The sequence below is a fragment of the Theropithecus gelada genome, chromosome 4 (genome assembly GCF_003255815.1).
Source record: "Theropithecus gelada isolate Dixy chromosome 4, Tgel_1.0, whole genome shotgun sequence".
NCBI lineage: Eukaryota > Metazoa > Chordata > Mammalia > Primates > Cercopithecidae > Theropithecus > Theropithecus gelada.
In genome coordinates this window covers 169,700,031-169,724,246 of record NC_037671.1, presented here as the reverse complement: position 1 = coordinate 169,724,246, position 24,216 = coordinate 169,700,031, and the positions used below count along the sequence as shown (strand labels likewise).

The window sequence follows — 24,216 nt, the reverse complement described above, 5'->3', positions numbered from 1 at the left end:
AAGTGTGATAATAATGTAAAGTGGGATAAACCTCTTTTGAAAAAAAACCTTGACATCAAGTATTTTGACCATAAAAAATACTCATATTCATTGACTCAAATAACCTACTTATAGTGCTTTATTCTATTGCAATGTAATTTATATAATATCTGGAATGAGCTACCTTCACAAAGATACTTGTAAAAGTGTTATTTATAACATCACAAAATTGAAAATAAACGAAATATCCAAATTTAAGGGAATGGTTAGGTAAAATGTAGTAATTCACTCAATTAAAAATTTTGTGACTAAAAAAAAATTATACTGTGTGACAAAATGGAATGTCGAGTAAAAAATATCAGGAACAAAATATATAAATATAAATATAAATATGAATAGAATCTTAAAACCAGAGACATGGAAAAATTAGAGGGTAGTTTATATAGGAGCTATAATTAGGAATTATATTTTTAATATCTCCATTTTCTGTATTTTTGTTAATATGAATATAGTATTTAACTATGAAAGCATAAATATGTCTAAAAGAAACATGATTTTTCATTACATAGTATCATTTTCAATGCAGGTCAGTATCAGCTCTTAAAAGAATTTGCTACCAAAAAAGTTTAAAATCAAAACATAGATGTTAAAAAAAGTTAGTATTTTTTTCTGCACTAATTAATTCAACATAAACGAGTTTACTTAAAACAAAAAATATAATCTTCAAAGTGATATTTTTTCAAAAAAGATTAAGTCTAAATAAACAATAACATTTTAGATATTAGTTAATTCAATGGCAATGTATCAAAAACAAAACAGTGGGTTAGTACTCACAGGTATACAATATTCCACCATTGGGTAATGTAATTTGTGACCTTTTGCTGTTCGACCCGAAAAGAAACAACTCTGGCAGACATCGTAGTTAAAATGCTTAAGGCTTCTATACCTAGAGGAAAGAAAAGAAAATTTATTGGCTTGCATTACTATTATTTAGTCCAAATTTGTGGTAAGAAACTTCATTCATCCAAATTACCAAAAAATAAAAAAAAAAATCAAATTTTGGAGTTCAAGTCTCAAGGGAGACAAATACGCATGTCAGAAGATTTCTTTTAATGTTTGAATATGAATGGAAAATGATGGACAAGAAAATAATTATATCTATTAAGTTGAAACATCAAACTTTAAAATATCAATTACACCATCAATAAGAAATGAATTTTAAAATTCCTTCACAAAGATACAGTTTTTAACAATGAGCACTTTTATATTTGGTTTAAATTAGTCACTAGAAAAAAAAAGAAATCAAGAAATACTGTGTAACAAAGGAAAAACAAAATAGAGCCTTTATCACAATGCATCCTTGAATGGAAATGGTGTTTTAAAATCTCTGGCATAAGAATGACACTGCACATTGACTTCTACTTGTAGAATCTTACTTACAAAAGCAAAACCTTAGATGACCAGTTTCTATCAGTCTGAGTGGAAAACATCTTCTCCCAAATATATTCTGTCAGCATTGCTGGTAGAACTAAGAACATAAATTATACCCACATCTACAGAAAAAAATTAAATGATACAACCAACAGAATGAAAATGGAAGCAAAATTTAAAGGTTGTGTGGCTATAAACTACTAAGTGCTGAGTAGCTTCTAGAATGACCTGAAAAATCACTTGCAAATCAATCTTAAGGAAATCATTCTGCGTATACTACAGCCAGTTTACTTTTGCCAAGGAAGCTACTGGTTTGAATCAATCACATACACTAACAACATCTCTTGGTCTATCAGCATGGCTTGACAGGTATGATTGACATCTTCTTTCTAAATGGAATTTTATCTTCTGCTGAATACTCCCTTGGCAGATAGCCATTCTTCCTTTTTCATTGGTAACATATCCTTGTGCTGTTAGCACATTTTAGCAATGAGCCTTGAGAAAATTGCTGTTTCTTAGCCTCTCTTGCTGATGGTGGTGACCAGTGCAATAGAAACCAAAGTTATTAGGTGAGGATTCTAATTGGAATTTCAAGAGACTGACTCAGTTGGGAAGAGGCATGCTCCCTCTTCCTCCCCACTGGAAAAATGAATCTGACATCCCGAAGAGTCACTTTGTTAGCATGAAGTGACTTTGAAGATGGAAGCCACATGTTAGGAATGACAGTGCATGAAAACAGAGCTAAGGGCCCAGGTGGGCACAAAAAACAGTCTTGGATTACCTACCTTCACTTTGTTTACAAGAAAGAGAACTAAAGCTCTAATTTATTTATGTGACCACTATTAAGCAACTGTGTATGATTCTAACTGAAAAAATTCCCAGCTTACAAAACACTCTGTAAATCTAAGATTTCATTAACATTTAATTTGGAGGTAATTAGTGAAAACCTCTAGCAGTATTTATAAAAGTTCAGGGAAAATGAATATTTTAAATATATATAAATGTATGGTAGAAACTTGATAGAGAGACAGTCTGAATGATGTTAAGATTATATAAGATTATTCTATAATAGACATATTTCTCTATCTTTATTTCTCTATTTGCCTTTCCATTCATTCTCTGAAGACACAGAGAAAGATGCATCTTTTTACAACTAAGCTAATCAGACCTATTCCAATTGGACCCCATTTTACTATTGGAATTGTTCTTTTATTCGTTCCCTTCATGGGTAATCTTTGTGCAATAATTAAGTTACCATTAGCTTGAAGAAACCTTTGCTTGGCCTTGTGCCTAAACCAGGCATCAACTCTGGACATATTTCTCTTTCATTCAAAAATTAAAAATTTTAGATGTACTACATTCTCAATGTAGAAAACAGGAAAAATATACATGCAAGTAAAAGGAAGACAATATATCACTTACCATCTTCCAATTTTCAATATCCTGACATATTTTCTTTAAGTTATAGTTAGATTTTTTAAACAAGTTGTTTGCACATACTAGCCTATGTATTTTCCTGAGCCATCTTTATAATGACATGGATAGAATCCTCTCTAAGATTCCCAATGACTTCTGATTCAAAGAATCTTTCTGATGCACCTAACACCTCTACCATCTTGCTAAAGCCTTCTCTTTTGATTTCCACAACACTATGCTTCTTTACTTCTCTGAAGAATCCTGTTCTCTCCCTTACTATAACTCTCTCTAATCCTGCCTTTTACTGAGTAACAGCATTGTCCAGGTTTTTCTGGCATTTCCACTTAATGGAAATGTTCAACAATACATTCATAGGTTTTCCTACTATCACACTAATGATGTTATTGGTAGTAACAAAAAAAGCCAACATTTACTGAATGTCTACTCTGTGATAGGTACTGCCCTAGACACTTTCATGTATTTACTACTACTATAAGGAAACACTCATAGAATCTGAAGTTAAAGAAACTCAGGTTCAAGAAGGCCAAGTATCTTATTCAAAGTCTCAGTGCCAAACAATAGATCCAGGATTCAAGTCCAAGTAGCCTGACTCCAGAGCTACTTCTCAATACACTATCTCCTGAACATCCTCCCATAACCTTAATCTCTGATCTGCTTGTCAGCTTCATATCTCTGTCATAGAGACATCTACAGGTCAATTTGATAGTACTAGCAGAAACTTAAACCCTTGAAATTTAACACGTCAGGTTGTTCACTCTTTATAATTGCTCTTACATATTTTTCTTTTGAAATATTTCAAGTTAATTGAAAAGTAGGGAGAATATAATAAACATCCATGTACCCACAACTCAGTTAAATCTTAATATACTTCATAGTTGCTTCAGGCCTTTTTAATTTAAGAAATGAAACTTTAAAGGTCATTCAAATATTTAATGTTTTTAGAGTATTTTATCCTGTCTTTCACTTTTCACATCCATCAGATGCTGAGAAATATGGTCCCTCATGGCATCTCTAGGTTATACCAATGACCATATATGGCAGATTATACATATACATACATACATACATATATATACATACATACATACATATATATATATATATGGCAGTCTCTTCCCAAGTCAATTAATGTGGATATTTCCCATCTTCACATTACAGTTTATATCCAGAGTAATATTTTTGATCTAATAATTAATGCCTTACTTAAATCAATTGCTCTTTCAATACCATTTCATTACTTCTTAATATTAAATCTCTCCTCTCCTAAAAATCTAATCTGCTTTTTAAAACCATCTTGATTAAGAACACAAACTGGAGAATCAAAGCGATCTGGATTTGAATCCTAACTTTGTCTCTGCACAGTCGGCTGCCTGGCCTTGGCAAGTTGACTAATCTTGGAGTCTTAGTTCCTTTAGGTAGAGGTAATACTCCCAATCTTACAGAGTTTTTATGAAAAGTGACTAAAATAACAAATACAACACCTCTTAGCACATTGTCTGGCATAAAGTAAACAATAAGTAGCAGTGACTATTAGCTTTGATGACTCTCATTTGAATTATCTTCCGAGTAGTAGACCGACCTTGCCACATTCCAGCTATTCCCTCTCCCGTACACCTATGTCTACCAGATACTCCAAATGCAGCCATTCCAAGAACCCTGCTGCATTTAAACTGTGACTTTACCATTTTTCTCTTCCAAGATTTGTGCTTTGAATTCCACTGGGGCATCTATTACCCTGGCTGTCTGCCAGGCTAATGCTCGCTCTACTTCACACTACCTACCTGTCTTTTCATCCTCTTAGCATGCATAGCAGCAAGGCCCTCTGACCTCACAATACTTTAGTCTTCCCAACTACACCATAATGCGTGAGAGAACTTTTGAATTTCCATTTCTTATGTTAGCCATCCACAAAGAATGCAATGATATGCTTCATACAAAGTATTATGATGATAAAGTCAGTCAAATGAAAGCAATTCTGTTTAATTCAAGATACTAATACTGATATTATATATAACAACAACCAATCCCAGTCCTCCTGATTTGACTCTCCCTCAGAGAATCACCATCTTGGCACTTTGTCTTCAGGTACGAATAAAAGATACACATAAGGCCACGCATGGTGGCTCACGCCTGAAATCCCAGCACTTTGGGAGGCCAAGGAGGACAGATCACATGGTTGGGAGTTCAAGACCAGCCTGGCCAACATGGTGGAACCCAGTATCTACTAAAAATACAAAAATTAGCTGGGTGTGGTGGCATGCGCCTGTAGTCCCAGCTACTCGGAAGGCTGAGGCAGGGGAATCGTGTGAACTCGGGAGGCAGAGGTTGAAGTGAGCCAAGATCGTGCCACTGCATACCAGCTTGGGTGGCAGAGAAAGACTTGGTCAGAAAAAGAAAAAAACAAAAACAGAGACACATAAAATCTTGAATTTCCCTACTGAGTAGGCTTATGTTGTTTCAAAAAAGATTTCCAAATTAAACTGGGGCTATTTTCCAGATTCCCCCCAGAAGAGAAATATAATATATTCAAGAGGTCAAATGCATATCTATGTTAAGAGGAGTGGATCAGGATGTCCAAAAATCTCCACCTTAGGACAAACCATAGACTCTGCACTGTCAGCTTTGGGGTCACAAACTGAAGAGTCTGAAACACTGATTACATTAAAGTATGGCATTCAGCAGTGCTCCTCATGGGAAGAAGTCGGGTTAATGTACTTCATATCAAACTTGGCAGAAGTAACACAAAGTAATTTGGTTACTTCTCAGCTGGTAATTAAACATTGCTTCCTGTTTGCTAAGTTTGACCCCAAAGACCTCAGAATATTCACCAAATTCCATCAGGGTTATCTATTTATAATCAGCCATACAATTTTCATGCATGAATCATTTTTGTGACCTAAGTAAATGGACATTCATAGAAATCTCTGGTTCTGACCAAAGTAGTGTAAATGAAAATAATAATAGCAACAATAATAAAATATGCTTTATGTAGTAGTTATAAGAAGAAATGCTACTTTTTGATAGATGAGACATGCTGAACATACCATTTATTTAGAAGGCAAACCTCCAAATGGGAATGGAGGATAGACGTACCACTGAGATTACGCAAAGGGAACAGAAAATAGCCTCCTCCAGCACTGGCACACCTTACCTGAACCCGACAATTGGACATTCTTTGCAGATGTTGCATTTGGCCTGATGTTTTGCAGTCTCTGCTGCTGCCACTCGATGTAAAACTGGCAGCCAAACCATGGACTGTGGTTCCAAACGCATCCAATCTATAAACTCTTTCACACTTATTTCTGGTTTATTGTTATTCTGGTGAAAAAAGATATATATATTAAAAGTGAAGAAATGTCTTCATTTAAATGGTAGCAAGTGTTGTTGCTTCATAATCTTCTGAAAATTTGTGCAGAAGAGGAAACTATGTAACTCTTTCCATGTCAGTTAAGTCACAATGCTTTAAGGTTCTTCAAGTCAAGAAAATTCTAGAACTTATCAGTAGAAAAAGCAGAAATTGTCACATTGGAAGAAGTAAAAAAATACCAAGACTTCAACATACTCAGCTTTTGAAAGAAACAAAAGCAAAAACCAAAACCACCCAATTCAAAGTAATCTTTTTACATAAATAATTCTATAAAACTCGTTCGGCCAGGCGTGGTGGCTTAAGCCTGTAATCCTAGCACTTTGGGAGGCCAAGGTGGGCAGATTGCCTGAGCTCAGGAGTTTGAGACCAGCCTAGGCAACACGGTGAAACCCCGTCTCTACTAAAACACACACACACAAAATTAGCTGGGCGTGGTGGCATGCACCTGTAGTCCCAGCTACTCGGGAGGCTGAGGCAGGAGAAACTGCTTGAATCTGGGAGGTGGAGGTTGCAGTGAGCCGAGATCATGCCACTGCACTCCAGCCTGGGTGACAGAGCAAGACTCTATCTCAAAAAAAAAAAAAAAAAAAAAAAAAAAAAAATCATCTAAGACAGTAAAACCTTGTGAAAGGCTCACTGATAATTTTACAAACTTGAAGGCCAGTATAAATGCTAAATAAAAGCTGTCATTTTTGTGTGTCCTGCTTGCTCCAGTCCCATTATATCATCACATGGGAAGCATATTGCTATGGATGTACTTTGCAGGATTTTCAAATTTATCAGGATAAATTACATAAAACTCCCCAATCCCTCTATAAGTCCCCAAACTAAGCAATTTTCCTATGTGCAAAGCTAAAATTTCTAACAATTTCATCCTCCTGTTGCTGTTGAGGTTATTCTGTGAACCTACATGTATAACTATAAATCATATTTAGAATTTGCATTTGATATTTTTTGTATTTCTAAAACAAGAAAAAGGGCCATTATAAAATGTAATAACCCATGACATCAATTCTCCTCAAAGATATGATGTGAGCCTTTTTTTCCTCTAGCAATGATAAATCACTGGCTATGCTTTGCCAAAATATCTGTAGACTTGTACTTTATGCATATGTATAACATCAGTAGTAACATTTCTAAAATGTCTTTATATGCAGTAAACATTAAAAAGAAACTAAAGTGCTTTCTCAGTTTAAAATTAGTAACTTAGATCAGTATAAAACTTTGTGTATCTTTCTTTTGTATGCATAGTTTCAAAGAAAAAACTGATACTTTAATAACATCTTTAATGTATATATATATTTAAAATCTTGTCTTAAAAAGAACTCAGGACATTTTAATTCAGTTATTTAACAGATACTTATTAAAGTAGGTATGATGTTCAAAGTGCAGGAAATCTAATAGTCTGAATGTTTTTGTTCCCCCAAAACTCATATGTTAAAAACCTAACCACTTAGGAGATGGTACAAGGAGGTAGAGCCTTTAGGAAATGATTAGGTCTTGAGGGTGGAGCTCTCTTGAATGGGGTTAGTGCCCTTATACAAGAGGCCCAAGACCTCAGAAATAACACCACATATCTACAACCATCTGATCTTTGACAAACCTGAGAAAAACAATGGGGAACGAATTCCCTATTTAATAAATGGTGTTGTGAAAACTGGCCAGCCATATGCAGAAAACTGAAACTGGACCTCTTCCTTATACCTTATACAAAAATTAACTCAAGATGGATTAAAGGCTTAAATGTAATACCTAAAACCATAAAAACCCTAGATGAAAATCTAGGCAATACCATTGAGGACATAGTCATGGGCAAAGACTTCATGACTAAAACACCAAAAGCAATGGCAACAAAAGGCACAGCAAAACAAACAAACAAACAAACCAAACTGTCATCAGAGTGAACAGGCAACCTACAAAATGGGAGAAAATTTTCAAAATCTATCCATCTGACAAAGAGCTAATATCCAGAATCCACAAAGAACTTCAACAAATTTACAAGAAAAAACAAACAACGCCATCAAAAAAGTGGGTGATGGATATGAACAGACACTTCTCAAAAGAAGACATTTACGCAACCAACAAACATATGAAAAAAAGCTCATCATCACTGGTCAACTGGCCATCAGAGAAATGCAAATCAAAACCACAATGAGATACCATCTCATGCCAGTTAGAATGGCAATCATTAAAAAGTCAGGAAACAACAGACACTGGATAGGATGTGGAGAAACAGGAACACTTTTACACTGTTGGTGGGAATGTAAATTAGTTCAGCCATTGTGGAAGACAGTGTGGCAATTCCTCAAGGATCTAGAACCAGAAATACCATTTGACCCAGAAATCCCATTACTAGGTATATATCCCACAGGATTATAAATCATTCTACTATAAAGACACATGCACACATATGTTTACTGCAGCACTATCCACAATAGCAAAGAGTTGGAACCAAAAGCCCATCAATGATAGACTGGATAAAGAAAATGTGGCACATATACACCATGGAATACTATGTAGCCATAAAAAAAGGATGAGTTCATGTCCTTTGAAGGGACATGGATGAAGCTGGAAACCATCATTCTCAGCAAACTAACACAAGAACAGAAAACCAACCACCACATGTTCTCACTCATAAGTGGGAGTTGAACAATGAGAACACATGGACACAGGGAGGGGAATATCACACACTGGGGCCTGTCAGGGGTTGGGGGGCTAGGGGACAGCATTAGGGGAAATATCTAATGTAGATTATGGGTTGATGGGTGCAGCAAACAACCATGGCACGTGTATACCTATGCAACAAATCTGCACATGTACGCCAGAACTTAAAGTATAAAACAGACAAACAAAAAAAGAGGCCCAAGACAGATCATTCACTTCTTCCATCATATGAGGAAACAGCAAGAAAGGTTGCAATGAACTAGAAGGTGGGCCCTCAGCAGACACTGAATCTGCTAGCACCTTGATCATGGACAGCCTCCAGAACTGTAGAAAATAAATTTCTGTTGTTTAAAAGCCACCCAGTTTATGGTATTTTGTTAGAGCAGCTTGAACGAACTAAGACAGGATACAACAGTAAAATGATAGCCACAGTCCTTGTCTTCATGGAGCTTAGGTTCCTACGGAAGAAACAAACACTAAGCCATGAATTATATAATTCAGTGTGTAATTATAATTGTACTGAGTATGAGAAGGAAGAGGTGGAAGATATTAAGGTGAATATAATAGGAAAATATAGCATTATCTGAAGAGGTCAGAGAAAGATTTTCAGAGGATGTGAGAGTTAAAGCTAAAATCTAAAGATCAAATAAGGATTAGGTATGAGAAGTGAGTTAGTGGGCAATGGGGAAGGAAGAATGTCTAAACAGCAGACACAGGTCTAAAGGCACTGCTGAGGCAGGAAACAAGGAAATAAAATAGTGCATCTGGAAAGTGGAGAGCAAGGAGAGGAGTGGTAGGAGAGGAGGCCAGGAAAAGGGCAGAACGAACAGCATTTAATGGCACAGGTTAAACACTGTAGCTTTTATTAAAGAAAAACAGCAAGTCTCTTTGCAAGGGTTGCTATTTTTTGAAGCAAACGAGCCTTAGGAGATAAAATATACCACTTGTTGGATGGTACCCAAAGTCTTTCAGCATTTGGCTCCAGCCCGAGTTCCCTATTCCATGTCTCAGAACATCCTCAAAACCCTTCCCCAGCACATCCTGCGTACCAATGATCCTTCGTGCTTACCTGTTGGAAGCAGCTGCGAACACTAGGCTCAATATTACTGCCTCCAAAAGCTGCCACTTCACCTAGCTGCCGGGGTATCTGGATGGCATCATGAAGTAACAGGCCCAGCTGCCTCTGGTCACACATTTCTGTGGGCCCCGCCACTTCCTTAAAGAGATCTGCAAAGAGAGGCAAGAGGTTAACTTCCATCTGCCTCCAGTGTTCTTTTACTTAAAATATATCTTTGGTAATGTGGACTGAAACATGTAGATTAAAAAAATTTCAGAAGGACATGAATCTGATTAGTTGCCTCCTGGATTCCAATGACCTTAATATTCTGATCTTAATATTCTGCATTACATATGATATTAGATTATTTTAAGAAGCATGTAGTTAACCCGTTCCTGCAAGAATGGGTTATATATACATATAAACATAAATCATGCATATATAGTATAAATCAGTAAACACAAATTTCCTTTTTAAAATGATACAATAAGCCCATATGAATTAATTTTATGACCTTCATAAGAAATTCCCTTCTTACTGAGAAAGAATGAGCCAAAATAAAGCTTCCTTCATGACTCATCAAAGGAATAGACATAGTTGGGTGCTGTGGTGCATGTCTGTAATCTCATCTATTGGAGAGACTAGGGCAGGAGGATCACTTGAGCCAGGAGTGAGACCAGTTTGCGCAACATAGCAAGACCCCAACTCAAAAAAAATTAAAAACAAAAAATAAAAGAATAAACGTAACTTAAATAACAAACCTTCAAATTTTAACAGATTTGTTTACCAACTTTTTGTGTTCACTCCTAAATTCAATATTCTACTAAATGTACGTATATTATAACTTATTTTAAAGACTTTTACATTCACATCTATTTTATATAAGAAGCACTAAAAAGTACAAGAAGCTGTGCTTTTTCTCTTTTGGGCCAGTCTCCCATTCCTTATTAGCTATAAACACTGTTTTTGTTTTACTTTATGTAACGAAATACATTTAATCAAATTTTAAAATGTGTGCATATTTTCACAAAGTTTTTAGGTTTTTCCATTCATTAAAAAACTGATCTGTTTTATAATTCTCTTAATTCAATAAAATTAAAACTCTTCTATTTTGTCCACTCTTGGTTTACCTTTTATTCACCATATACAATACTTTGAAGATCAAAATTATTATATAATTTTCAATAATAAAGCTAATATCCTAAGATAAGTTACTTTTGGAAGAGGAAGAAATTTCAAATACAAACAATCCATTTCATTATAGAAATTAATAGTTTTTGGAAATAAATTCTAAAAATTCAAAAGCACTTAAAATCTAAATGTTCTTCATGTGAAATTTTCCAAGAATAGAAGAAAGTGGAGTAAATATTAATTGGATTCTAAAAATATTTTCAAACAGTACCTGATATCAGATCACAATGTATCATTTTCTCTCTTTTTTTTTTTTTTTTTTTCTCTTTTTGAGATGGAGCGTCACTCTTGTTGCCCAGGCTGGAGTGCAACGGCACGATCTCGGATCACTGCAACCTCTGCCTCCCGGGTTCAATCAATTCTCCCGCCTCAGCCTCCCGAGTAGCTAGGATTACAGGCATGTAACACCACGCCTGGCTAGTTTTGTATTTTTACAGAGACAGGGTTTCTGCATGTTGGTCAGACTAGTCTCGAGCTCCCGACCATAGGTGATCTGACCCACATCGGCCTCCCAAAGTGCTGGGGATTACAGGCGTGAGCCACTGTGCCTGGCCCATTCTCTCTTTTTATAAGGAATATAATGCTAGATCTAATGCTGTCAATGGTGAAATTTCAAACTGAACCAAGCTCAGTGATACTGACACAGTAATTATAATGAAGTATGGCTTTAATTATAAGCATACATAGGGAAAGCAAATTCAATGAAGATAAATTTTATTTTTATTATAATTTTTTCACTTAGATTTGGTTAGAGCTCTACTTGTTTCTTTCCATTAAAAAAAATAAGGCTATCATAGACAAAAATATTTATCCAGTAGTCTTAATATGATGTTTATTTTAAACCAGTCCCTGGGAAGAGGTCTGTTAAGTAAATAAAAGTTGATGAATATGTATAATAATCTTTACAAAAAAGTGTACGTTTTCAGCAAGATCAACTATGCCCAACTTTCCTCTTTTGAGGCATAGGGCTATACCACTATGCCACTATTAAGGTAAAACTACTCACAAAACATAAGGACAAACGTGTCCTTAGACATTTTGACATATTTCTATAAATCCTTATAAAAGTTCCTACAAAAGTTCACATTCTCAACATTATAGTCAGATACAAAAAGCAGTGTCAGGGTAAAGGAATGGGTAATAAGAAAGTCATAATCTAAAAACTCAAATTCTAATAAATCAGCACAGAAAAGATGCTAATGATAATTTAAAAGCATGGTTTGAAAATGTGTACTTTTTTTTTTTTTAAGGTCTCGCTTTGTCATCCAGGCTGGAAGTGTGGTGGTCTGACTATGGCTCACTGCAGCCTCTGACTCCCAGGGCTCAAGTAATCCTCCCACCTTAGCCTCCCAAGTAGCTAGGACTATAGGCATAAGCCACTGTGCCTGGTCTGTAAATGTGTTTTTGATGAGGCAAGGAAGCTAGCCAGCTATAAGCATAAAGACCAGGGCACTGTTAGAACCTAAACAAGGAATATTCTTAGGAAAGGACCAAGAGAAAAAAGTGTTATGGGGTTAAGACACTGACATTGGGCATTGTATTAATAAAATCAATGTTCAGACAGATACCGATGATCTTGAATGGCGGCCTTGCCATTGCATTTGAAGAGCAAACTGTCTGGAATATCAATTCTAATAAAGGAAATAATAATGAGGAAGTTTCTGATATCAAGGGGGAAATAAAAACTGGAATCAGAGTGGTGAAGGTCCTCAAAGTAAAAAGCAAAACAAAACCCCAGGACATTCCAAAGTCTGGATATCTCAGTAAAGATTTAGATTAAAGATTAAAACCCAAGAGATTTCTTATTTAATTAGTCCTAAAATGGCATACTTTGTGGATTCAATTAAATATGAGAAATTTCACTGCAGAGGCTTCTCCTTCCCCTGCCAAAATCTGAAAGTTAATGTTGAATTATAGACAATGAAAGCTTTGAGGTTGAATTTGCATATATTTCAGAGTAAGCTCTACACTATAACTGTTACTTTCAGAGAACCCTAATTATTTCAGAAGCACAAGAAACCCCAAATCAGAGATGATAAAAAATCCATTTCTAATTTTGTAACATTGATATTTTCATTAACATTTGTCTTTCCTGATCATTATAAAAATGATAACTTCTTCAGCTTTGGAAATTACATCTTTTCATGATTATGATTCTGAAAACTACTTAAATTCTGGATAAAGTGCCACAAAGCAAAAGCTCTGTGCAAAGCCTCCTTCTGCATGGGTAACTAGGCTCTCACTCCGTCATAGCACCCCATCTTGTAATCTTACAATCAGCTTTTCATTTCATATAAATCTACATCTCTTCACTGACATTCCTGTCAAACTATGTAGGAAAAACAGGCCATCACGGTCTAGACCTGAAATTCAAAATCAAATAACCTCACAGCAATCCCAGAAATTAAAAGCTATTAAAATGTACTCATGTTCACATAAGATACAAAACTGAACTAAGTTTATAGGGCCGATAATCAAATATCCTACTGTTTTTTAGTATCTCTCTGTTCACAGAATATCCCTAATCCTCTCCCACAGATGTATGGATTTCTCTGTAAAGAATCATCTGGGAATAAGCATGATGGGATCAAATTCACATTTTATGGACAAAAATAAATCAAAATATAGGCCGGGCGCGGTGGCTCAAGCCTGTAGTCCCAGCACTTTGGGAGGCCGAGACGGGCGGATCACGAGGTCAGGAGATCGAGACCATCCTGGCGAACACGGTGAAACCCCGTCTCTACTAAAAAATGCAAAAAACTAGCCGGGTGAGGTGGCGGGCGCCTGTGGTCCCAGCTACTCGGGAGGCTGAGGCAGGAGAATGGCGTAAGCCCGGGAGGCGGAGCTTGCAGTGAGCCGAGATCGCGCCACTGCACTCCAGCCTGGGTGACAGAGCGAGACTCCGTCTCAAAAAAAAAAAAGAAAAAAAAAAAAAAAAAATATGTGATAGTAGTTAAGAGTTTGGGGACTCAGCGGCAATTGCTACCAATTATTCAACAACTGCTATTTCTAGGTACCTTAAACATTACTCCTAATTCTTTTCCAAGAAGGAATTATTAGCTTCAGGTTTCAGTTGAAGAAAATTTGCTAAATTTCAGCTTCTTGAACTGTAAAATGGGAATACTCTTAGTTGGCAATATTCAATGAAATCACATAACCTGCCCAAAGACACTCAGCTACTAAGTGGCAGAAATTTGAAGACAGGTCCCCTTGGCTCCTGAGCACAAGCCTTTTCCAAAGCCAAGATATCTTTCATCAACTGACAGATAAAGGAACACTGTTGATTTATTTGGTAAATCTGAATATAACAAAAATTTAAAAATCATGTTTTATTTTGTCACAATGGTAAAATATGTTTATTTAGGATTATCATCTATGTCCATAAAGGTTCTAGTTCATCTTTTTCTTTTAAGCATTGGAAGTATAAAGAAATATAAAAGTTTGGGCTTTGGAGTCAGAAAAACCTAGTATCTAATTCTAGCCCCATCCCTTATTGGCTCTGCAGTCTTAGACTAGATTCTTAACCTATCTCAGCATTAATTTTCTCAGCCAGAAAAATGGAAATCCCAATGCTTACATTATGGAGGGATTATTCTAAGAATTAAATGAAATAAAATTTGTAGTTAGGTCTCACTCCATCCAGGCACCTCATCTCTTAGTTATAATCAGTTTTTCATTTCACATAAAGCCCCAAGTCTGTGCACTGCCACCTTTTGTCCAACTTAGTATAGGCACAGTAAGGTTTAAAAAAAAGAGAGAGAACTATTACTACTAACAAATTATATAATGTAAGTTTCCAGTAAATTGTTATAATCATTATTATTACTAAAAACACTGTTGGTATATGAAAGCTCTTACATACATCTGTACTTTTCTTCCAAGAGACCTTTGGAGAGAGACATCAATCCAATCTTCAGACTCTGCACTCTAATTTTTCCAGTTCGACCCCTAAAATTATAAGAATGTTAATGTATTAGATGCATTTAAAACCATATGCAGCATGTTAATTGCTTCTGAATATCTACTTTCTTGGGGGTAAACCATTAAAAATAATTATATCTTAAAGATGCAACTTTTCTATTAACTTTTAACAACTAGTATTAAACCTATACTGTAATTTCATGACATATATTAACAGGGTGTTTGGCCAAGTCTAGAAGAATACACAGCTTGAAGTCACTTTGCACATAACACATGAACTAAGAAGGACAAATTAAAGCAAAATGACAATGATAATTATAAAGCTGAAAAGATTTCACCTTTAAAAATACTATGAATTAAACCTATCTGTTAATAATTGTAGATGCAAGATTCAAAATAGCTAGAGCTGCACACTTTATACATGTGACTTCATACAGCAAGAAAAATCTAATCATATATCTAAAAACAAGAACACAAACAAGAAAATTATATACTAAGAGCTTACAACTTGCTGAATACTTATTGGTAATTAAGTATTAATTAAGTATAAATATTGGTATTTAAGTATTCAGCAAATTATTAGCCCTCAGTATGTAGTTAATTTTCTGTCAATGCAGTTTTTATAAATTACTATTGCAATTTTAATAGTCAGTGATCTTAGACAGATGTGAAATCCCTATTTGGGGAAGTATCAAATTATAATTAAAACCAGAATGTATTAAATAATCAACACTAGAACATAGTTTTACACAACACTAAGGAGAGATCATTTCTATTTCACTTATAAGTCGACCAGATGAAACATGTTTCTTTAACTTTAAAAGCACAGAGTTTTCTTAATTTCATTGCTTATCAAAGAATTACTGAGTAATCTACCAAATGTTAGTCACAGTAGTCCCACTCCTAGGAATTGGAAGATAATTACAAAAATTAATAAGATATTATCCTTGCTATGAAATAACACATAGCCCAGAAAAAAGCCTTTATTGCTATCTTTATTATTGCAGATTTAGGATCCGTTTTCATTTTAGGTTTTTATTGTCAATTTTCTTATTTGTTTTTAACACACAAGTACAGCACACTTAAAACCTGTAACTGAAAGTTTACATAAATATATGAATGTATAAAAGTTAACAATTTGTGCTATTTTAAAAACATAAATATTTGAATCATGTAACTTTAATTTTATGCAGTCTTCTTGCCAAACTATATTTAATCACTGATTTTACTGATATTTTTACTAGTAATACTAATTGATATTCCTCCACTGTCAATTATATGTACTAAAGGAATTTTCTGTATGCATATTACAACATGTAAAGTATGCAATAAATAAGAAAGGAAAACGTGCTTAGGGATTGGTGCAATGTATTTTCAAAGTACTCCCTCAATAGGCTAGAGTTGGTAATTTATATTAAATCATATCTAATAAACTTACTGAACCCTTAGTATGTAGGTATACGACATTCAGAATTAACCTCTGAAATGATTCATACTTAATATTAAAATAAGCATAGTCCTTCTAAGCAGACTTTCTAAATTAATATAATCATTCATTTCTCACAATTACATAAATGCTAGTTTCACATTAACCCTACAGAGAGTCATGCTACAAACTGTGTTTCTACTTTATATCTTTTAGAAGTTTCCTAATTATCACATGAAACACAATGTTTACTTCTTTTCAAAAGAAGGAAATGTTTACTCTCTGGACCCAGTCAGACAATAGACTTGCAGAGGATAACAGAAGGCTTTGTGAATGGGCTGAGACAAGTACACGAATGTGGCTAAGGACAAAGTGATTCCTACAGGGAAAAATGGTCAAAATAATATGCATTAAAGCATGACCCCCATTCTACTGTCACAATACAAGAAAGGAATATCGAAGATGGCCGAATACAAACAGCTCCAGTCTTCAGCTCCCAGCGCGAGCCACACAAAAAACAGGTGATTTCTGCATTATCAACTGAGGTACTGGGTTCATCTCACTAGGGAGTGCCAGACAATCAGTGCTGGTCAGCTGTTGCAGCCCGACCAGCGAGAGCTGAAGCAGGGCAAGGCATCACCTCACCTGGGAAGCACAAGGGAGAAGGGAATCCCTTTTCCTAGCCTGGGGAACTGAGACACACAACACCTGGAAAATCAGGTAACTCCCACCCCAATACTGTGCTTTAAGCAAACAGGCACACCAGGAGATTATATCCCACACCTGGCCGGGAGGGTCCCATGCCCATGGAGCCTTCCTCATTGCTAGCACAGCAGTCTGCGATCTAACTGCAAGGCAGCAGCGAGGCTGGGGGAGGGGCACCCGCCATTGCTGAGACTTAAGTAGGTAAACAAAGCCCTGGGAAGATGGAACTGGGTGGAGCTCACAGCAGCTCAAGGAGGGCTGCTAGTCTCTGTAGACTCCACCTCTGGGGACAGGGCACAGCTAAACAACAACAACAACAACAACAACAACAACAAAAAAGCAGCAGAAACCTCTGCAGATGCAAGCGACTCTGTCTGACAGCTTTGAATACAGCGGTGGATCTCCCAACACGAAGGTTGAGATCTGAGAACGGACAGACTGCCTGCTCAAGTGGGTCCCTGACCCCTGAGAAGCCTAACTGGGAGACATCCTCCACTAGGGGCAGACCAACACCCCACACCTCACACGGTGGGGTACACCCCTGAGAGGAAGCTTCCACAGCAAGAATCAGACAAGTACACTCACTATTCAGCAGTATTCTATCTTCTGCAGCCTCTGCTGCTGACACCCAGGCAAACAGGGTCTGCAGTGGACCTCAAGCAATCTCCAACAGACCTACAGCTGAAGGTCCTGACTGTTAGAAGGAAAACTAACAAAAAGGAAGGACACCCACACCAAAACCCTATCAGTACGTCACCATCATCAAGACCAGAGGCAGATAAAACCACAAAGATGGGGAAAAAGCAGGGCAGAAAAGCTGGAAATTCCAAAAATAAGAGCGCATCTCCCCCTCCAAAGGAACACAGCTCATCGCCAGCAATGGATCAAAGCTGGATGGAGAATGACTTTGACGAGTTGAGAGAAGAAGGCTTCAGTCCATCAAACATCTCAGAGCTAAAGGAGGAATTACGTACCCAGCGCGAAGAAACTAAAAATCTCGAAAAAAGAGTGGAAGAATTGATAACCAGAATAATTAATGCAGAGAAGGCCATAAACGAAATGAAAGAGATGGAAACCATGACACGAGAAATATGTGACAAATGCACAAGCTTCAGTAACCGACTCGATCAACTGGAAGAAAGAGTATCAGTGATTGAGGATCAAATGAATGAAATGAAGCGAGAAGAGAAACCAAAAAAAAAAAAAGAAGAAAAAGAAATGAACAAAGCCTGCAAGAAGTATGGGATTATGTAAAAAGACCAAATCTACGTCTGATTGGGGTGCCTGAAAGTGAGGGGGAAAACGGAACCAAGTTGGAAAACACTCTTCAGGATATCATCCAGGAGAACTTCCCCAACCTAGTAGGGCAGGCCAACATTCAAATCCAGGAAATACAGAGAACGCCACAAAGATACTCCTCGAGAAGAGCAACTCCAAGACACATAATTGCCAGATTCACCAAAGTTGAAATGAAGGAAAAAATCTTAAGGGCAGCCAGAGAGAAAGGTCGGGTTACCCACAAAGGGAAGCCCATCAGACTAACAGCAGATCTCTCTGCAGAAACTCTACAAGCCAGAAGAGAGTGGGGGCCAATATTCAACATTCTTAAAGAAAAGAATTTTAAACCTAGAATTTCATATCCAGCCAAACTAAGTTTCATAAGTGAAGGAGAAATAAAATCCTTTACAGATAAGCAAATGCTTAGAGATTTTGTCACCACCAGGTCTGCCTTACAAGAGACCCTGAAGGAAGCACTAAACATGGAAAGGAACAACTGGTACCAGCCATTGCAAAAACATGCCAAAATGTAAAGACCATCAAGGCTAGGAAGAAACTGCATCAACTAATGAGCAAAATAACCAGTTAATATCATAATGACAGGATCAAGTTCACATATAACAATATTAACCTTAAATGTAAATGGACTAAATGCTCCAATTAAAAGACACAGACTGGAAAACTGGATAAAGAGTCAAGACCCATCAGTCTGCTGTATTCAGGAGACCCATCTCACATGCAGAGACATACATAGGCTCAAAATAAAGGGATGGAGGAAGATCTATCAAGCAAATGGAGAATTAGAAAAAAGCAGGGGTTGCAATACTAGTCTCTGATAAAACGGACTTTAAACCATCAAAGATCAAAAGAGACAAAGAAGGCCATTACATAATGGTAAAGGGATCAATTCAACAGGAAGAGCTAACTATCCTAAATATATATGCACCCAATACAGGAGCACCTAGATTCATAAAGCAAGTCCTTAGAGACTTACAAAGAGACTTAGACTCCCATACAATAATAATGGGAGATTTTAACACTCCACTGTCAACATTAGACAGATCAACGAGACAGAAAGTTAACAAGGATATCCAGGAATTGAACTCATCTCTGCAGCAAGCAGACCTAATAGACATCTACAGAACTCTCCACCCCAAATCAACAGAATATACATTCTTCTCAGCACCACATCACACTTATTCCAAAATTGACCACATAATTGGAAGTAAAGCACTCCTCAGCAAATGTACAAGAACAGAAATTATAACAAACTGTCTCTCAGACCACAGTGCAATCAAACTAGAACTCAGGACTAAGAAACTCAAAACCGCTCAACTACATGGAAACTGAATAACCTGCTCCTGAATGACTACTGGGTACACAACGAAATGAAGGCAGAAATAAAGATGTTCTTTGAAACCAATGAGAACAAAGATACAACATACCAGAATCTCTGGGACACATTTAAAGCAGTGTGTAGAGGGAAATTTATAGCACTAAATGCCCACAAGAGAAAGATTGAAAGATCTAAAATTAACACTCTAACATCACAATTGAAAGAACTAGAGAAGCAAGAGCAAACACATTCGAAAGCTAGCAGAAGGCAAGAAATAACGAAGATCAGAGCAGAACTGAAGGAGATAGAGACACAAAAAACCCTCCAAAAAATCAATGAATCCAGGAGTTGGTTTTTTGAAAAGATCAACAAAATTGACAGACCGCTAGCAAGACTAATAAAGAAGAAAAGAGAGAAGAATCAAATAGATGCAATAAAAAATGATAAAGGTGATATCACCATCGACCCCACAGAAATACAAACTACCATCAGAGAATACTATAAACACCTCTACGCAAATAAACTAGAAAATCTAGAAGAAATGGATAATTTCCTGGACATTTACACTGTCCCAAGACTAAACCAGGAAGAAGCTGAATCCCTGAATAGACCAATAGCAGGCTCTGAAATTGAGGCAATAATTAATAGCCTACCAACCAATAAAAGTCCAGGATCAGATGGATTCACAGCTGAATTCTACCAGAGGTACAAGGCGGAGCTGGTACCATTCCTTCTGAAACTATTCCAATCAATAGAAAAAGAGGGAATCCTCCCTAACTCATTTTATGAGGCCAACATCATCCTGATACCAAAGCCTGGCAGAGACATAACAAAAAAAGAGAATTTTACCAATATCCCTGATGAACATCGATGCAAAAATCCTCAATAAAATACTGGCAAACCGGATCCAGCAGTACATCAAAAAGCTTATCCACCATGATCAAGTGGGCTTCATCCCTGGGATGCAAGGCTGGTTCAACATATGCAAATCAATAAACGTAATCCAGCATATAAACAGAACCAAAGACAAAAACCACATGATTATCTCAATAGATGCAGAAAAGGCCTTTGACAAAATTCAACAGCCCTTCATGCTAAAAACGCTCAATAAATTCGGTATTGATGGAACATATCTCAAAATAATAAGAGCTATTTATGACAAACCCACAGCCAATATCATACTGAATGGGAAAAAAACTGGAAAAATTCCCTTTGAAAACTGGCACAAGACAGGGATGCCCTCTCTCACCACTCCTATTCAACATAGTGTTGGAAGTTCTGGCTAGGACAATCAGGCAAGAGAAAGAAATCAAGGGTATTCTGTTAGGAAAAGAAGAAGTCAAATTGTCCTTGTTTGCAGATGACATGATTGTATATTTAGAAAACCCCATTGTCTCAGCCCAAAATCTCCTTAAGCTGATAAGCAACTTCAGCAAAGTCTCAGGATACAAAATTAATGTGCAAAAATCACAAGCATTCTTATACACCAGTAACAGACAAACAGAGAGCCAAATCAGGAATGGACTTCCATTCACAATTGCTTCAAAGAGAATAAAATACCTAGGAATCCAACTTACAAGGGATGTAAAGGACCTCTTCAAGGAGAACTACAAACCACTGCTCAGTGAAAGAAAAGAGGACACAAAGAAATGGAAGAACATACCATGCTCATGGATAGGAAGAATCAATATCGTGAAAATGGCCATACTGCCCAAGGTAATTTATAGATTCAATGCCATCCCCAGCAAGCTACCAATGACTTTCTTCACAGAATTGGAAAAAACTGCTTTAAAGTTCATATGGAACCAAAAAAGAGCCCGCATCTCCAAGACAATCCTAAGTCAAAAGAACAAAGCTGGAGGCATCACGCTACCTGACTTCAAACTATACTACAAGGCTACAGTAACCAAAACACCATGGTACTGGTACCAAAACAGAGATATAGACCAATGGAACAGAACAGAGTCCTCAGAAATAATACCACACATCTACAGCCATCTGATCTTTGATAAATCTGAGAAAAAAAAGAAATGGGGAAAGGATTCCCTATTTAATAAATGGTGCTGGGAAAATTGGCTAGCCATAAGTAGAAAGCTGAAACTGGATCCTTTCCTTACTCCTTATACGAAAATTAATTCAAGATGGATTAGAGACTTAAATGTTAGACCTAATACCATAAAAACCCTAGAAGAAAACCTAGGTAATACCATTCAGGACATAGGCATGGCAAGGACTTCATGTCTAAAACAGCAAAAGCAATGGCAACAAAAGCCAAAATTGACAAATGGGATCTAATTAAACTAAAGAGCTTCTGCACAGCAAAAGAAACTACCATCAGAGTGAACAGGCAACCTATAGAATGGGAGAAAATTTTTGCAATCTACTCATCAGACAAAGGGCTAATATCCAGAACCTACAAAGAACTCAAACAAATACAAGAAAAAAACAAACAACCCCATCAAGAAGTGGGAAAAGGATAGAACAGACATTTCTCAAAAGAGGACATTCATACAGCCAACAGTCACATGAAAAAATGCTCATCATCACTGGCCATCAGAGAAATGCAAATCAAAACCACAATGAGATACCATCTCACACCAGTTAGAATGGCAATCATTAACAAGTCAGGAAACAACAGGTGCTGGAGAGGATGTGGAGAAATAGGACTGTTGGTGGGATTGTAAACTAGTTCAACCATTATGGAAAACAGTATGGTGATTCCTCAAGGATCTAGAACTAGAAGTACCATATGACCCAGCCATCCCATTACTGGGTATATACCCAAAGGATTATAAATCATGCTGCTATAAAGACACATGCACATGTATGTTTATTGCGGCACTATTCACAATAGCAAAGACTTGGAACCAACCCAAACGTCCATCAGTGACAGACTGGATTAAGAAAATGTGGTACATATACACCATGGAATACTACGCAGCCATAAAACAGGATGAGTTTGTGTCCTTTGTAGGGACACGGATGCAGCTGGAAACCATCATTCTCAGTAAACTATTGCAAGAACAGAAAACCAAACACTGCATGTTCTCACTCATAGATGGGAACTGAACAATGAGATCACTTGGACTTGGGAAGGGGAATATCACACACCAGAGCCTATCACGGGGAGCGGGGAGGAGGGAGGGATTGCATTGGGAGTTATACCTGATGTAAATGATGAGTTGATGGGTGCTGACAAGTTGATGGGTGCAGCAAACCAACATGGCACAAGTATACATATGTAACAAACCTGCACATTATGCAGATGTACCCTAGAACTTAAAGTATAAAAAAAAAAAGATGAAAAAAAAAAAAAAAGAAAGGAATATCATCAGGAAGACAACTGATGCTGTCAATCACGCAGTCATCACACCATCACCAGTTACGAAGGCTTACTGTGATACCGGCATTGCTCTGTGTACTGTTGGGACCAAGAAAAAAGTAGAAGACATAATTCCTACCCCAGATGACCTCACACACTAGCTGAGGAAGGTAAGATAAGAACACAACTAGAAAACATGAGACAATCCTTTATGTATGGAAATCAAAAATCAAGTACAAGATGATTGTGGCTGCCTATCATTAGTAATACATAGTCATGTGATACATAGTCATTACGTAGTTTGACTATGTAGTCTATACTAATACGTAGTCATTAGTTTTTCAACATGTGACAGAGAAGATAAACCTAAAATCAGACATAGAAGGTATATCATGGCATGACTGTCCCAAGTAGGAGAAAGTAAAGTATCACAGAGAAAGCCTGAGCAAAAGCATAGAGGCAGGGGTGTGAGCATCAGAGATAAGACAGGTTCAGGCCGGGCGTGGTGGCTCATGACTGTAATCTCAGCACTTTGGGAGGCCGAGGTGGGCAGATCAAGAGGTCAGGAGATCGAGACCATCCTGGCCAACATGGTGAAATCCCATCTCTACTAAAAACACAAAAATTAGCTGGGCGTGGTGGTGCGTGCCTGTAATCCCAGCTACTCGAGAGGCTGAGGCAGGAAAATCACTTGAACCAGGAAGTCAGAGGTTGTAGTGAGCTGAGATCGCGCCACTGCACTCCAGCCTGGTGACAGAGTGAGACTGTCTGAAAAAAACCAAAACCAAAACAAACAAATAAGATGTACTCAGGTGGGACAGAGACTTGCATCAAGGTTAACTGGTTGACCAAACTGTACAGGTTATGTGGGACCAGACAATAAAGGACATTGACGTAAATGAGCTACCTGGATGTGAGAGACAAGAGGGAGACAGTAAAATATATTAGTGAGTGACATAGTCCAGTGTTGAAATATTTAGTCTCCTGATAGTTTTCATAGGCAACTCTTTAAGTTGGTTTAACTGTAAAGACATTTACTTTATAAAATTATATCATCTTTGGAACAGTGGAAAAAATGACACTGCAGCAAATGAGGTTAATA

The 24,216-nt window shown here is 36.9% G+C and overlaps 1 protein-coding gene across 2 annotated transcripts in view; it reads right to left on the bottom strand.

The window, feature by feature from the left end:
• The window catches only part of UTRN (utrophin), a 581,550-nt gene that overhangs the window by 49,213 nt on the left and 508,121 nt on the right, over positions 1–24,216 (bottom strand). For both annotated transcript variants that reach the window (XM_025381643.1, XM_025381644.1), the window contains exons 62-65: positions 14,989–15,074; positions 9,948–10,105; positions 5,999–6,165; positions 814–925 (exon numbers count right to left, since the gene is read on the bottom strand). In XM_025381643.1, the coding sequence (XP_025237428.1) occupies positions 814–925; positions 5,999–6,165; positions 9,948–10,105; positions 14,989–15,074 (523 nt within the window). The remainder of the gene's footprint in view (positions 1–813; positions 926–5,998; positions 6,166–9,947; positions 10,106–14,988; positions 15,075–24,216) is intronic.